This window comes from Ooceraea biroi, chromosome 14 (genome assembly GCF_003672135.1).
Source record: "Ooceraea biroi isolate clonal line C1 chromosome 14, Obir_v5.4, whole genome shotgun sequence".
Taxonomy (NCBI): domain Eukaryota; kingdom Metazoa; phylum Arthropoda; class Insecta; order Hymenoptera; family Formicidae; genus Ooceraea; species Ooceraea biroi.
This window is the reverse complement of record NC_039519.1, coordinates 6,702,582-6,719,308: the sequence shown is the minus strand read 5'-3', so window position 1 is coordinate 6,719,308 and position 16,727 is coordinate 6,702,582. Positions and strand designations below refer to the sequence as shown.

General features: G+C 43.8%; 1 protein-coding gene across 1 annotated transcript in view; it reads right to left on the bottom strand.

Annotated features, from left to right (window-relative positions):
• Positions 1–1,490: 1,490 nt before the first annotated feature.
• Positions 1,491–16,727, bottom strand: part of LOC105283294 (protein jagged-1) — a 47,230-nt gene continuing 31,993 nt past the window's right edge. The window contains exons 3-6 of the mRNA XM_011345931.2: positions 12,071–12,362; positions 6,589–7,207; positions 5,130–5,773; positions 1,491–5,035 (exon numbers count right to left, since the gene is read on the bottom strand). Coding sequence (XP_011344233.1) covers positions 3,324–5,035; positions 5,130–5,773; positions 6,589–7,207; positions 12,071–12,362 — 3,267 coding nt within the window. The 3' untranslated portion in view covers positions 1,491–3,323. The remainder of the gene's footprint in view (positions 5,036–5,129; positions 5,774–6,588; positions 7,208–12,070; positions 12,363–16,727) is intronic.

The following is a 16,727-nucleotide window of genomic DNA, read 5'->3' as shown; positions in this document are numbered from 1 at the left end:
ATTGCGAAGAGTTCTCGACTATTGAAAATCCTTTAAATACACAAATGAAAAAGTTCTAGCCATATAAATTTTTTCTTTTTCCGAGGAGTTCTGGGGCATCTATATTATTATTTGGCATATTGCCTAGAGTTCTCGATGATTTAAAATTCGTTAAATCAATAAATAAAAAAGTTCTAGCCATTAAAATTTTTTTATTTTTCCGAGGAGTTCTGTGCTATTTATATTGTTATTTGGCATATTGCCTAGAGTTCTAGATGATTTAAAATTCGTTAAAACAATAAATAAAAAAGTTCTAGCAAGTTTATGCATTTTGTTTTTAAAAGTCGTGTACACTTAAAATGTCATTTCCGGATTCTATAATAATGATTGCAGGGAACGAAAGAAAAGCTTCATAGGATTCTCTAAAAATAATGTGCTAAAAAGAACAATTAGAAGAATGTTTCGTTCGTTCAGAGGAAAGATGATCCCTTTAGCATCATTGCGAAGGCGTCGATCGGCGGCTACTATCACGTTTCACACGGGCCACAATCGCTCATCGCGGGGTGTGTGATTCATCTACCGGGTATTTGTCAAGTGGCTCTTCTGGACCATTGTATTGTAATTTCGGCGGATCGTTCATTCAGCGGCGAATGGTCACGCGCGGTAGAGAGAGAGAGAGAGAGAGAGAGACTCGTCCTGTCTCGTCATCACATCGACGCGGCAACGAAATGGCCAGAGTGCTTTGGTAATCTCAGACTTTCGATGGTAATGGCACCGGCATTATCTTTAATGAAACAATCGGGACGGGCTATTGAAATTGGCGCCGCTGATAAAGCTAAGTCGCGCTCTTGCCATGCTCGAATCTCTAGGACGAATACATTCGTTTCTTGATTGGTAACAAATCATAGAAGTCCCTTTTCTAATTTCTTTACCATGATTTTACGCAAGATTATTTTCCTATTTGTTGCAAAAATAATTAAAGAATATTCCTTAATTTTTCAAATTACATGCGGCTTTCTTTTTGCCTTACGAAAGTAATAATTCTTCATGCTTGAAATGCCAGGATCAGTATCAAGGTATATAATAAAATGTGCGAAAACATGTTGAAAGATTGTACTTTTTATTAAATTTTCTCACATTGTTGTAAATCTATGTGGGGGAGAAAAGAAAGAGGGATAGTAGGAAGGAGCTTATATACACGCATTCGTTTGCACATTTTTCGATTTCAGACACACGTAAATGATCACAACGCGTGGGTATTCCCTAACTATCTATTGTTGATTAGACCAGAAGCATTAGTTCTCGATAGACACGGTCCTTACCTATTGTCAATTCGTTTTAAAGTCGAAAGGAAAGAACGAGAAAATGTAAACGTGACGAACTATTGCTTGTGATCTGAGAATAATTAATAAAAGGCAATAAAATAAAAAATAATATATAATATAATATAAAATAATATAATATAATATATATATTTATATATTTATATATTTATATATATATTCACCGCATCTATGTATTCGTACAATAATATAACATTTTCTATAAAATAAAGTATTTATTATAAAACTTTGTTCCTTCCTGTTATAAATCTATCTACGCCTAGAACGAGTTATGCGTTTTAATTTAAGCTAACTTATGCGCCTTTACGAACGCTTCGCTTGGAGAGCTGGAAGAACATTAATATAAGAAAAGGAAAACAAATTGCACATCTAAAGATGGTATCAATGGATGACTGGGGTGAGAACGATCTGGACGTATGCGTTTGAACTTATTTACATCGCTCCACGATGCAATAGCGTCACTATATACATCGTTCGCCTTCATTGCCTTCATTGCCTTCGAATGCATCCTAAATCATTATTCATACTGCTGTTATCTTTACGAGTCAATATGCCTCGATTTATCATAGAAATATCGAAGAGACTTAAAGCGGTAACGACGATATATTAGTCGAGAACATGTAAGTTTCTCATTTAATATTTATATGCATTAAAAAAGTTTTGTTAATGCAGAAAGTAGAAATTTCGTTGTTTTATTATCAATTTCAATATAAAGTATAAGTGCAAAACGAACATTACTATATTCTGTTTGTAATGTTGCAACTTTTCTTTATTACATGAAGAAGTTGCCGAAGTTTTTGTAGAGTGATAATTTTTCTTTGCATGAGAGCCATGTTCTCGTGAATAATAAAAATTTTGAAATAAATAAAAAGATCTTGAAGCAGATGTGTCGTGGAATATACCATAATAATCCTACACAATGACGTTTCTTTTATGAGTATCACAATAATATCGTCTGAAGGAACGTTTGAAGCCCACATAATATCATACAAAGCATAGTTTTACATACAATGATTAAGCAATGCCTGCGCAATATTAATTAAGATATTCGCGAATAATATCTATAGAAAAAGTCGCATTCTCGTTGAATTTATTTACACATTACATATCCGTTTATTCCATCTTGAATACAGCGCAGCTTCGCTTCGTAGATTATTATATACGACAAACATACATCGTACAGCCGCACCAAAATTATGCAAATAAATTCTACCGATGGCAGGGCAAATACATATTAATATGCTATCAAAAGGATATGAGATTGAGATGTAAAACGTATGAAATTAAGGCGCATATAGGAAGGATGAGCGGGAGATACAGGCTTAGTGAAATTAATAAGTACGAGTTATGTACATATGTACAACGATAACAAAAATGATCATTATTATTAATATTATTTATAATTGTCGATCGCTTATTGTCGCATATCGCAGGAGCACGAGGAAAGAAAACGTGGAGAAGGAGAAAGAAACAAGTTTCTCGTAACGACTTACGAAATTTTAGAAGAAATATCATTCATGAATGTATTATTGACATCGTTGAGCAATTATCCAGAAGTCAAACATTTAATAACGATATTCTGAATAAATTGGAAATAACATGAGGCACTTTCTTTTTCATTAAATTCCACGGATATCAAAAAACTATTAATATAATTATTACGATTATCTTGAATATAATCGTGCGTCTCTTTTCTCTTTCCCTCCGTTTATTCTTTAATACACTCTAAATGCGGGCTCAACATTCACGAAAGAGAAGCGCAGAGAAGAGCCATCTCAAATTTATCTCGAAGTTGAAAGAGTTATTTCCCGTTATCACAATGAATTACATCGTCCAAATAAGCTTTCAGTCTCGGTGGCGTTACGTCTATTTCTCATCTAATGATATCTTCTATCGTTTCTAAGAATCTTCATTCGCGTATCATCGATTGCTGCTTCAAGAGAAATCAGGAGGATCACTGACACTAATTATTCTCCGACTGTTCGTTTTAACGATATTTGATCACACGTGTACCGTCAACACTTGATGTAGCCCCGACGTCTGGCTGGTTCCCGGCTGCTGATGAGAGTATGATGGTTCTTGTAATCTGGGCTTGCTGTAGGGCTTGTGCGGCCCCTCCTCGTAGCTAAAACTGGCCGTATTGTTTCTAGCTTCTGCACTGGGCGGTTTGTAAAGCGGCGGCAAACAATGTCTGCTGTCTTCTGACACCATCTCGAGACTTTCTTCAGCGCCGGTCAAGGTGCCGAGTGAGGTACCCGACAAAGGTCGCACGACGGACACCCTGGGCTCGGGATCCTGATCTTTCAGCGGATTGGCGTATCTCCTCAGATTCTCCTCGTTCTGCAGGTTGTTTGACTTCTCGTCAAGGTCGCTGCGATGGCGATGCAACGATGTCTCGCTGCTGGTGGTCGCTGTCAAGCTCGATCTGTGCCTCATGCTCCTGAGGTACCAAAGACCACCGAACAATGCCAACAGCAGTACGATCGCCAGAGCGCTGCCCAGAACGGCCACGTAACCACCATTACTTGCTCCCGCCGAGCTGGGCTCGCTGAGTAGCGCCGTCTCGACTTTGACTTCCAGCACGGAGGCCAGAGCGAGAGGTCTCGCCAACGGACGGCTAAGCGCCTCGCCAAGATCGCGGGCTGCATCGGCTGCTGCTTCAGAGAAGATGGTCACCTCCACGGTGTCGTTGTCACCTGGCTTCAGATCGCACAGCAACACCACCGACTGCGGGCGACGCGGATCTGCGAGAAGCTTCCTCAAGCGACGGCACAGCAACTCGACTGATGTACCAGGCGCCAGAGTATCCCGACGCAGCAGTATCGTCAGTCTCGAGCAGGTTGGTCCGGGGGTGGATTGTCCGGGCCAGCAGGACGGTGGGGCCGGTAACGCCGGTGGACCAACTCGCCGACCAGTCTCGACAGGGCGACATTCACCCCATGCCGGACACGGTGGTGACAGGCAGCTCTCGCCCGGGCTAGGAACGCATACCTCGTGGGCCAGACAGGAGCTGCCGTTTACGCAGTTACCCGGCCCGCACCAGACGTTGCTACATTGGTTCTTGCCGTTTCGGCACTCGCATATGTTGCAATCATCGTTCCACGTGGCAGTGGAGCAGCCGGGCCCGCCGGCCGTTCGGATTTCGCATCGCACGCCGGTCCTACCGGGTGGGCAGATGCACGAGTATCTCGCGATGCCGTCCACGCAGGTAGCACCCCCGGTGCACGGGTCGCTCGCGCACTCGTTCACGTTGATGCGACAATCCGGGCCGGTGAAGCCGGGCGCGCACTCGCACCTGAACCAATTCACGCCATCCACGCACTTGCCTCCGTTCAGGCAAGGCAGCGGTTGGCAGTCGTCGACGTCGCGCCGGCAATTCGGGCCCTCGAAACCCTCGCGGCAGACGCATCGGTACTTGCCGTCCGCCGTGTTCACGCAAGTGGCACCATTCTCGCAAGGATGACTCGCGCACGCCGAGGGCGACGCGATGTGGCAGGCCGCGCCCTCCCAACCTGGCGGGCAGTGACACGTGAAACTGTCGCCGCGGTCCTGACAGGTGCCGCCGTTTCGACAAGTGGCCGGCTCGCAATGACCGCCACGAAGCGCGCAGGTCTTGCCCTTCCAACCGCCGCGGCAGATGCAGGTGAAGTCCGCCACGCCGTCCACGCAGGTGCCGTTGTTGCGGCAGGGTTGCGTCATACACTCGTCTACGTCTGGAACAACATTAATCTATATAGAATCATTTACTCTACTCAAGTCACTTGTTGAGCTCTGCTCCTCATCTCATCACGTTATCCTGTTATTTACCTTGGTCGCAAAGATCGCCGCTCCAGCCCTCCCTGCAGATGCACTGGAATGAGTTAACCAGGTCGACGCATGTGCCGCCGTTCAGACAGGGATTGCTGCGGCAGTCGTTGATGTTCTCGTGGCAGTGCGTGCCGGTGTAGCCCGCGTCGCAGATGCATCGGCCACCGCTGCATCTACCCCTGCCGCCACACGGCGTACCCTCACTGCCGCAGCCGATCTGTTCATTGTCCAGGATGCCGAATTGCAAGCTGTGCAACGCCGGCTCCGAGCAGTTTTTACCCTGCCATTGTGCCGGGCAGTGGCAGTAGTAGTCAGTCTGTGTGTTGAAGCACGGCGCCGAGTTGTGGCAAGGATTCGGGCTGCAGTGATCGCGATCAATCTCGCATTGGTAACCGGTGAAGCCCACCGGGCACACGCACTCGTAAGCGTTCACCAGGTCGCGGCACTCGCCGCCGTTCTGGCACGGCTTGGACGCGCACTCGTTGATGTTGACGTCGCAATCCTTGCCGGAATAGCCGGCGGTGCAGCTGCAGTAGTAGTCGTTCACCAGATCGATGCAGAGCGCCCCATGCTGGCACTGACCGAGGCAATCGTCGATGTTTTTCGTGCAGTTCTTGCCGTTGAAGCCGCTCTGGCATCGGCACCTGCGAACAGTGAGATCATAAACTTGCGAAACTCGTAGCTGCAGCTACCAACCAGCGGGAGAAATCGTTTAGATCACGAGAGTTTTACTTAAACTTCCTGACGTGGTTTCGCTCCGCGTTAATTGTTAATTACCGGTTGTTTAATCCCGTTAATCACGTTTAACGCAATCGCTCGTAGTGAACACCGATACGACATTTTTTCTCCCCGCGTAAGCGTTATTTTACGAGCGGGGGTAGTAAAGCGAGCAATTACGACGCTGTCGTAAGACGAACGATAAAAGGTTTTACTATTATTTTTATTATTATTGTTTGACGCGCAGCGTACCACGGGGAAAAGCGGCCTGCAACAACTTAATTTCCGATAACTACATCGTCCGTGGGAAACCTGTCATTTATACGTAACGCACTATGATTCGGGAGAATGAAAAGACTGAACGGGAGACTTTCATGCTTACGACAACACGAACTCGCTTCTGAACGACACCGCTAACGTGATACTTAAATCCATTCTGCTAATGGTACACGCCACCGCAAATTACTAAGTAAACGGATAATAGCAACGTACATAATTCTCCACATTTTCATGTCTCTCCTATAATTATCGAATGTAATTAATTACCTATTCTTATACTGATGAAAATGCATCTCTCTATCCGATCCTAATTTCAGTTTCCAAGTTGGATGTAAATGTCGTTAAGCAAGACTTACAACACGAAAATTTAAAATACTTTTCTCTTTTCGGTTCTACGGAACTGCTAAAATATTTTCTTCATAAATCCTGAACGCATATTGACGACAATAACAGAGTAACCTACCTGTAGTCGCCGGCTAGGTTGACGCAGGTGAGGAAGTTCTGACAGGGCGACTCCATGAGCGCACATTCATCCACGTCAAATTGGCAGAGCACACCCTGCCAGGCGGGCGGACAGTTACACGCAAAACCGTTCTTGCTATCTACGCAGGTACCGCCGTTTTGACACGGTTGCGAGGCACATTCGTCGATGTCGGTCGCGCAATACGGTCCGCCGTAACCTGGAGCACACTCGCATTGCACCGTCTCGCCCAGTTTAAGACAGGTTGCCCCGTTCAGACAAGGGTTGGACGCGCAGGGATTGTCCACTTTCTCGCAGTTCGGTCCAGAGAAACCTTCCGGACACGTACAACGGTACTGATCGGGTGCAGTGTTCTCGCACGTGCCACCATGCTGACACGGTTCGTGAGTGCCACAATAGTTGAGATCCTGGTCGCACAGTATGCCACCCCAGTTGGTGTCGCAGATGCATTGCCAGCTGGAGCCGTTGCAGTAACCGTGCTTGCAACCGGGATATGGCATGCACTGGTCGCACAACTCGCCACGCCAACCGTGCCGACATTGGCACTCGTCGCTTACGTTGCAGTGGCCGTGCACGGGGTGGCAGCCCTCCTTGCAGACAGCTGAAATTATCATTTATTACAATATTTTATTATTCAAATATTTTGTAATAATCTCTAGTAATAATCAAAAAATCATAATAAATAATCTCTAATAATTTTATTAATAATAGCTATTATAGGGTAGCTTTGGTACAGCGCTTTGAATGCATAACCCGTTCTTCTAATGAGAACATTACTTTACTGTTTGATTTTACTTTTCACGATTGTAACATTGACGGATAAGATTTATTGTATAAGTGCATTGTGACGATTAATGTTACTTTGTATTGTATGCTGCATAAAGGGACTTGACGTCTGAATACATTATGTTTTCACAAGTTTATGCATCGGCATACATCGCGCTATTGAGAAAGCGGTTTAAAAAGAATCCTCTCGGAGCTGAATGGTGACCTGAACCGATTAAATGTCTCTTCTTATCCGTCTTCCATGCATGGCATGTGACACGTAACAGTCATTGAGCCGGGCAAGCGTAATTAACGGAGACGTAATGAACGAGACGGTCGTATGCGGAAGAACAAACGCTATGGGTCCAGAGAGGATTATGTACGATTACCGGACGTCTCACGGTGCAACACGGTAAAAGAGCCGGGAAGCAACAGGTATGCGCTTCGTACAGGTGGTTGGATGACGGAACCTGATTTCGTGCGGCCGAAATACCGTACCTCTGGAAACGACGAGCGCGGCGAAGACGTACGACGACGACGACGACGACTCGGTTTCTCCCCCCCGTGAATAAAAAAAAGAAATGAAGGAACGGACGTGACGGAGATCTCGCCGGAACCGGGCAACTCAATTAGCCGGTGGGACAGAAAGACAGATGAGAAGTGACAGAGAGAAGGATTATCCCCCCGACCGTGAAACGAAAACTCATGCCGTGCGCCCGCGCGACGACATGTGCGTGTGTACGTGCACGTAGGCCTTTCGGAGTTAGTCCCGATAGTGTACCAACACCTTTACCGTTACGTCCGCTGCGATTATTGTATACGTGTATTTTCGCGTCTACGCGCATAAGATACGCATACGTACACGCTGCCCCGCGGCATCCTTAATGATTAATAGCTCTCTCCCTCTCCCTCTCTTTCTCTTTATCTTTCTCTCCCGTTGTCCGCGCGGACAACGGACATTTACGAATATTTATACGACTGCATCGCGATACTTCGGAACCCCCTAAATGACGATGCCTTTGCGACAGCCTTCCTAGCGTGCTGCGTCCGCAATTCCCATATTACATGCGAACCGCTTGCATACGCGGACGCCGTCGTCTACGTCCTTCTCCGTCGAGGATCGAGCCAATCAAGCGTTCCTCATGCTTTTATAATCTCCAGAGATTCTCCTCTCTCGCGCGGGACCCTCTCTCGCAGTTTAGAAACGATAAATCCCCCTGGGCTTAAACGATCGTGCTGCTACTCATATGCCTACGGCCCGCGGTTGATTAATATGCCGGTAGTAAGTAAATTAACTTGCGCAATTCGCTTTGGCGAAACGTCGGCCTTTTTGCGACGCCGCGCGACTTTTCGCATAGACGGAACGGCTGTACGAGGAGAGGCGGTTCGCACCGGACCGGTGGTTCAGGATTTTTCGCGCGAGCTTCTACTTCTACCTCTACTTCTACGATTATGATGGGGTTGTGCCACACTCGCACGTGAGATTCACACGCGGAAGTGTTCCCTCGAAAAACTTGCATCTCGTAATTACGCGGTCCCCAATGGAAAAGTCTTCATTTCGTTGGTAATTCGCGCCTCAGCTCTTGTCATGACGCGACTGCCTTTTCTCCCGTTTGCTTTCTTGGAGCTTATTGTATCTATATATTTTCATTGCTAGCTAATTTATAATTGTTATAGTTGTAATCGTTAATGTTACGCAGAAATTTCCTCAGAGCTGTCTTTAGATAAGGTTGAAATAAAATATTTTGCATCTTGAATAAAGAAAGATATCGGTTCTCCTATGTAATCTGAATAATAATTTTTCGTCGCATATTAACATCATTGTATCGATTAGGTATTATATTTTTCACTAAGCTGCAAGCAAAAACTTGGATTTCAAGCGCTGTTTCATGAACGTTTCATGAAACTTCAAGATCCTTTCGCGGCTGCCAGATGTTGAAGAAACGCCACGTATGCGCTCAGCCCGTATGATTTTACCTCTCCCGTGCGACCAGGTTGGCGCATCGTGTGAAGAGGATGCACGAGTGAAATTCTCCTATTGACCTTTCACAGCGCGACAAAAATGTCGGAGCCAGTTCTTTCTCTTTCTCTCTTTCTCTTCCTTCTTGTAAGCAAGACTCGCGATTCATCGCCTTGCACGAGCACGCGATCTCCGCTGATAGTCTCTAATTGGGGTTTGCTCATTTTTCCGTCCGTCTAAGTAGAACGTGCTCAAAACGATAACTTGATCTTTCTGCGCCATTAAACGAGAAGAATTTTTGACGGTTCGCGTTCTACATCGAAAAAAGTCTGAATTTCTGATATTACCGGTAAATTTACGTAAAGCTGAAAGCTGAAAGAATTATGATATGATTTATTGCCATTCGAATTTGACACAAAGCGAATTATCGATCCGTTTACGAGACGATTGAGGTTGCTGCTGATTATCGCACTGTGAAATCTTAAAGTTCACAGTGCCAAGGAAAACGAGCAGCATCTCTAGTAGAAGTAACCGTACGTTATTTGAATTCCTTTGGCATAATATCATGAGCGTGTGAACTTGCGAAATAGTTAGGCAAGCAAATTATTATTTAAGCGCAGCAAGGGAGATCATGGAATTTCGGTCCAAAACTACAGTCTCTTATCCAATTGTTCTAATTATATAATATTCAAAGTTCAAAATTAATTTATACTTTTTTAAACGATATCAAGGTTCAAAAATATCTGTTACAGGCATAGAGATAAAATTTCCAGGAAATCGTGTCTTAACTTTTGTAAAAGCATCCTGTTTAACATCAAGTTTCAATCTGATATTGTTTAACGATGGGATCGTTCCGAAAGCGGGTTCGTCTTACAATTAGTTGAAAGCCAGCGGAGAAAAGACTCATGGCATCAGTCTAACGGACAGAATCGTCGCGGGAGAACGCGGTCGGGGACTCCTTACAACGTCGGTCCGTTTGAGATCGACCTTATGCGTGCGTTGTAATGCTCCCCGTCGTAAAGGGGAAGGGATGACAGTAACCACGGAGCGGTCACGGCGAGGCGGAAGTAACGATTAAGCAGCGAAGAAAGAGCTGTTATATTGGTCGGCGCAGCATTGTGCGACGGGATCTGGCGTGATGTGTCGCTACCTTTGTGGCGATCGTACGACATGCGTCTAACGTCCGCCTATTGAGGCACGCACCGGGATAATTCGCGTGTTTTACGATCCGTACGGGACCACGCACGACGGCTCTCGATCATCTCTTCTTCTTCTTCTTTCTCTCTCTCTCTCTCTCTCTGGACCAGCTGCGCGGCGCGATTCCCGCGCGTTCAGCCGCGGACGTGACGGAATCGCGACCCCCAAAGGACGTAGGTACGAGAATCTGGAACGGTGGGTATAAAGATAGAGATCGCGAACGTGAAGAGCACTTTCGTTCGTCCTTCCGTTCTGCAGCGCTTTTCTTACGATCCTTTTTTTTGCGCCGTCCACTTCCGCGTCTAGAGTCTATTCCAAAAGCGATTGGATCTTGGGCAGAACGTCATTTCCGTGTTTCAACAAAATATTAACGCTATAAAATTTTCATTATGAAATTATTATTATACTAATTAGAATCGAGATGGAAAATGCTATACTTGTCGTTAAGAATATTAATTTGTTAATCTTGATCGCCATTTATTATGCACATTTCTCAAAAGCAGGTGTAAGATCGATGCAGATGAAGATAAAATTGTTTGTCCCTCAAAAATTATCGAGTTCTCACAGTGGACGATAATGATTATTAATGGTCGGTAATCGAACTGCAAGCCTCGTTAGGCTCGAAGGTGCGTGAGAAATCGAGTTAAACGACATACATAGGCGGTGTACGCGCGAACCCTGTGTGTGTCACGAGATTTCACGCTCCAATGAGCGATTAATTATTCCTTCGAAGGGAGAAGGCAAAAAATGGGACCGCGTCTTTCCGCTTTAGAACCGCCGAGATCCTTGTATTTTTCAATACACGTAACGAGATGATGATAACAATAACGAGGAAGAATGCAATTTGTTGATCGCACAGCGCGCATTACGCGATAAGCCTTTTTATTTATCCCGAACAAGTTCTCCTGGATAAGGAAACTCCGTGAGCGGGTTCGTTAGCTATAGAAATTATTCCGATTCTGAAACCATGATAGTTGACCATTGTAGAAAGATTAGGATACATCTGATTAGAAAAAAATGTACGTCTGATAGTATAAGTAAGAATTTTACGTGATATTTTGATAAAAAGCAATTTACTTGCCGAGTCATTTCTACGAAAAGACTGAGGGAGGCGTCAAGAAACATGTTTACGCAGATATTTGTTGCGTGTACATATTGCACCGTGTCCGGTATAATTAATAACGCGCGTGGTTCGAAGCACGCGTGTGGTAGCGGTAACGCGGGATTAATCAGCAATAATTCATTCTAAAGTCGATGCACGCCCGAGGTGCTAATACTGAAATATGTTGAAGGGGGTCTCTCGTTTTTTTTCTCGTTAGCGCGCGATGCATTCCTCCGTGTCACTTGAAGAAAACAAATTCATATGTTTGCTTTAAGAAATAATAGAAAATATAATTTATGAATTTATCGGATGTTATTTAAGCGATATTTTATTGGGAAAGAGAATCGATTTATCAAAAATAACAGTAAGTTTTAATGTGCTTGTAGCAAATATATGGTTGCATCTATTGTGCAAACGTAATTGTCGATCAATCGACTCACCTGTCTCGCAATCGACGCCTTTCCATCCCTCTATGCATTCTTTGTCTCCGTTACTATCGCAGTTGTAATGACCGAAAATATCGTTTCTAGGTCGGCAGAACTTGGTGCAGGTGGCATTGTAGTAATGTTCGGCGCACTGGACTCGCACCCGATACGCCAAGTGCGCGTTTCTTCCTTGATGATTGAGCGTATGCCACGATGGTCCCGGCAGGACGATACCGCTGTAACTCGCTTCCTCGATCACGCCGGCGCTCACCACGTCCCTCGCTTGCAGGATCAACGTGAATTGCCTCTGCAACACAGAATATTCTCGAGTCACTTTTCGAGAGCTACAACAGTATCGATATGAATAAAAAAAACTATCTTGTTTAGAAAGATTATCTCGTTATCAATCAGGATTATGATTTGCAAGCATAGAAAGAAGAATAATTTGTGAAAAACTAGTTTAAATTTATTTTACTACTGTATATTACTGTTATATATATTAACCGGAAGTAATAAAAACTACATTCCTTCGTCTTAATAGATCCTTAAAAATGAAATTGCATCGTTAACGTTTCCGACATTTCCGGATGGATTTATCTGGATCGCTATCTGCGAGATCCAACGTCGTCATCACGCTAGGAAGCCGGATTAAATACAGAACGGTGATGTCACAGGCGACAAGGGCTCATTTGAAAGAGGAAGGGAGGTGGTTTGATGAAGGCAGCAATTAACCCTTGCCCAGCTTGAATAATTCCTCCTTGCCAGGCATGGCCCCAACTGGGACCTTCGCAGCCTGGTGCTTTTGCAAATTTATACAGCGGCTGCTGACCTTTGGGGGGCGGTTTAAATTATACGATAGTCTAGGGTTACCAATTTCAAGACTTTAACTTATATAACTGTGGAATGCGCATACATTGTGCAAAACTATGTGCAGAAAGCAACTTCCTACGTACGTAAACGGTATATTATATTATAGAATGTATCGATTCAAATGCGATATCTGAATTTCATAATGAAACATAATAAGCGAGAAAGAGAAGCATTAAAAGATGCCATCTTAATTTATGTATTTTACATTTGTATCCGTTATATAAATAGCCTACAATTTACACATGACGTTACGCAACGTTACGCACATTTACGCTGATAAACTTTACATTGCGTAAAGCATTACGAACAGGCTTGAGCATTATCGTAAGTCGTTACAAGGTTTCCCAGTATCTGTAACACTCGATAACGCGATAACGCGAGGCTGTGAGAATCGCCGTTAATCAGGATAATTACAACGGTTTTGCAGGATCGGCACGGCGGTTTCGTCCTTTATGCTCGGCCTCGGCTTATCTTCCGCCATCGTGTCGCGTCCTGGTCGTTCGCAAAGTAGAATCCGATCGGTACCACCAATCAAGGGCCGCGGGTGAGTGACGGCCGGCAAATGCAATAAATAAATTCGAATCGCGCTGCCGCGCAGAAGACACGGCCGTCCGCTTCTTCGTGCGGCCGCGCTGCTGCCAGCCGGCCGACCTGTGCGCTTACACGGGAGTCGGAGCCGCCGAGATGGTAGAAAGCTGGAAGTGTGTTCCTGATGGAACCGGTCCTGGGGCGAAAAAAAGATCAGCGCGCATCGGCGTCTCGCGCGCTCGCGAGCGCGCCTGCATCGGTATAATGAACTTGACGATCCTCGGAATTGGACAATGAGCACGGACTCCGTGAGCTCCGGCACTCGCGAAGTAATATCGCCCTCAAGTGATTTTTAAGGGTGCGTTTGACGTCTGATATTTTTTTCAATAGGAAGAGAAATCTGTATACATATGTGTGTTATGCTACAGTGTATTCACCCTCAGAAAGGATTTCTGATAACAAGACGAAAAATATTCTTGACTAATTTAATCGTATTACGAGTATAAAAAATATGAAAATAAAACAATTTTTAATTTAAATCAGTAATTTCTATTCTTCTCTCTCGAATTAAACAAGATTGTCTTACTGTTTTGAGACAAGAGTAACATATACAAAGTTATGCTTATATTTTCTTGTATGTAGAATAATTTGATATTAGCGCCACTTTATAGTAGGCTTTGTCCATGTCGACGCATCATTTTCTCACAGTCGCTCGTCGACTCGGCGCCGTCCTTTATTCGGATATAACGGCCAATATTTATGTGTTGCAATCGAAAATCGGGAAAGTGTTTCTGTTATTTACAATGCAAGAAATATTAAAAGATATGGAAATGTAAGTAAGTATATACAATATACTTACTTGAGAAATAAGATTCGAGATAAGACATTTCCATATCTTTTGCATTTATTCATTGTAAATAACAGAAACACTTTCCCGATTTTCGATTGCAACACATAAATATTGGCCGTTTTGTGCAGATTCTACAAATTCTCTTAGAAGAATAGAATAAGATGTCTTTTAGATCTGACAATATTCTTAAATCAAGAATATTTTGAACTTGCTACAAAGTTTTATCTAAATCCTTCTGAGAAAATTAATGAGATAGCACGAAGATTATTTGAATCTAGATTTTCGAATTTTCTATTCAAGATTGAAATATGCTTCTTTTCAATAATAAATATGATTGTCGCTATAGCGATCTTATTTTATGATAGATTAAAGAGTAATAACATTAAGTCCAGAAATCTTTTTTTTCTGTGGGTGTTGTATTGGCATAACGTATATAGGATGCGCAGCCAGCCAAGTCAAAAATATAATTTTGTTTCATCAGGAATCATTGCGAAGGAATATTTCTTTGTTGAAGACAGTTTGAGCGATGTGCGAATTGTAGTCTAACAAAGTGCTCGCTTATTTCCATTGTGAGAGATCCGCCTCTCGTGCGAGTGTCGATTTGAGAGACACGTGAGTTACTTCTCGCCAGCTGATTCCTTTCCGCTTTTGGCACCGTGTACTTCGCCCAACTGTGTGCTCGTGACTGAACTACTAACTCGTTTAGCAAGTTCTCGCGATCAACGAAATGTTTATGCAATTGTATCGACCAGTGGTCCGCGTGAGTCAATCTCGCTTTGTTCACGAATTGCTTCTGAATTTGTTGATATTAAATCTGTCAGAAATGATCGGCAATCGGGAGAAGAACAGGTTGAATTATAAGATGTTTGCCTCGTTTGACAGTCAAGACAATATGTTCGATGATGAAGTCTTTGCGATACAAAGAGCATGTGTTGCGGCCAATCCGCGGCGAGTCAGACGTCTCGCGCTAAACGTAAAGTCAGCTTCGCTCGCTGGCAGTACCTAGAGCAGATGAGCGCTAATTGGTGTTAATTGGTGGCTCACTCGCGAGGGCCGGCTTTCCCACGCCCGCGACTTTCGTGCTCGCTTTTTTTTTTACACCTCGTATATATATTCTAATGCGGCCGGTCGGCCGGCCGTCGCGCTCGCTTCCCCGTGAAAAGGACGTTCTTTGTGCTCCAACGTCGTGACGCTTCCTTTGTCGCACCGCTCTTATTCCTCCACAACGGGTTCGTCACAATTGAGACGTAAATGGTTTAAGGTTAAGGTCGGAGGAAGTGTCTAATATCGTGTCAGATTTTTCGATCCTCGGATTTGATAAACTTTCAACTGCGCTCGCTGTTGCGGCGTCGTACATTTATAATTCATCGGATCATCGCGTGAATAGCTATCTAAAATATCGAGGAAACGAATATTTTGTGCGAATTATCTTGTTACTAAAATTAATCATAAAATCAATTAAATTTTAAACACGTTTTTTAAGGATATATTTGCGGATATATATAGCTTGGCAGACGGAAATCGCGTTTCGGTTTGCAGCTTTTTTTGCAGATTACGCAAACTATTACATCCTAAGCTCCTGATTTGCTAGATAATACCGCAGGCACGCGGTCCTTTAAACAAAGAAGCGAGCATGTGTGCATGCGCGCCGAGAGAGAGAGAGAAGTGAAGAACCGCCGAAGGCGGCGCAATCGTGGATCTAGGAATTCACGTGGGCGTTTTGCTACTCCGCTCGTAGCTTTACGACCACACGGGGTCTGTCTGACGAATTTCCCCTTTCACCGTTAAATACCGAGGGGGAAATTGAAAGCTAAGCCATCCGGACGCATCCTTGAAGATCTTACGGCCATGATCCACCTGAATGGAAAGTAGCGGACAGTAGACTAGATAAATTTCTCGTGTAAAGAATATGCAATACAAAGGTAAATTAATGAGTGAATTAGTCATGATATATTATAAATTGAGAAATGTAAAAGTTCAATAAATAGGACCGCAAAATAACTCGTTAACATTAGTAAAAATTATAATAAACATTAATAATATAAATAGTATATATATATTTAATAGGCAAATAAGAAATTAGTAAAAAGTAGCAGAGCAGCTAATTAAATCGTGCTCGATTAGCCTACTTGACCTTAAGGAAATATAATAAATATAACGCGGAAGAGGAGCGTGGGATGCGCATACGTGCTGCTCTGCGGTCGAATGCGTCATCTTGTATTCCATGGTCGTGCAGTACGTAACATGAATTATCCTGTTTCTTAAATTGTGCACGATGCAGACTACACGCATAAACCATTATTTGAATGCGTGTCTGAGCGCGTAAACATGCCGAAATACATAAAGCATCGCGAGTAAAAATCTATTGTAAGAACGCAGAGATGTATCTGATAATTTTCCCATCCCACCGTTCAATGTATGAAA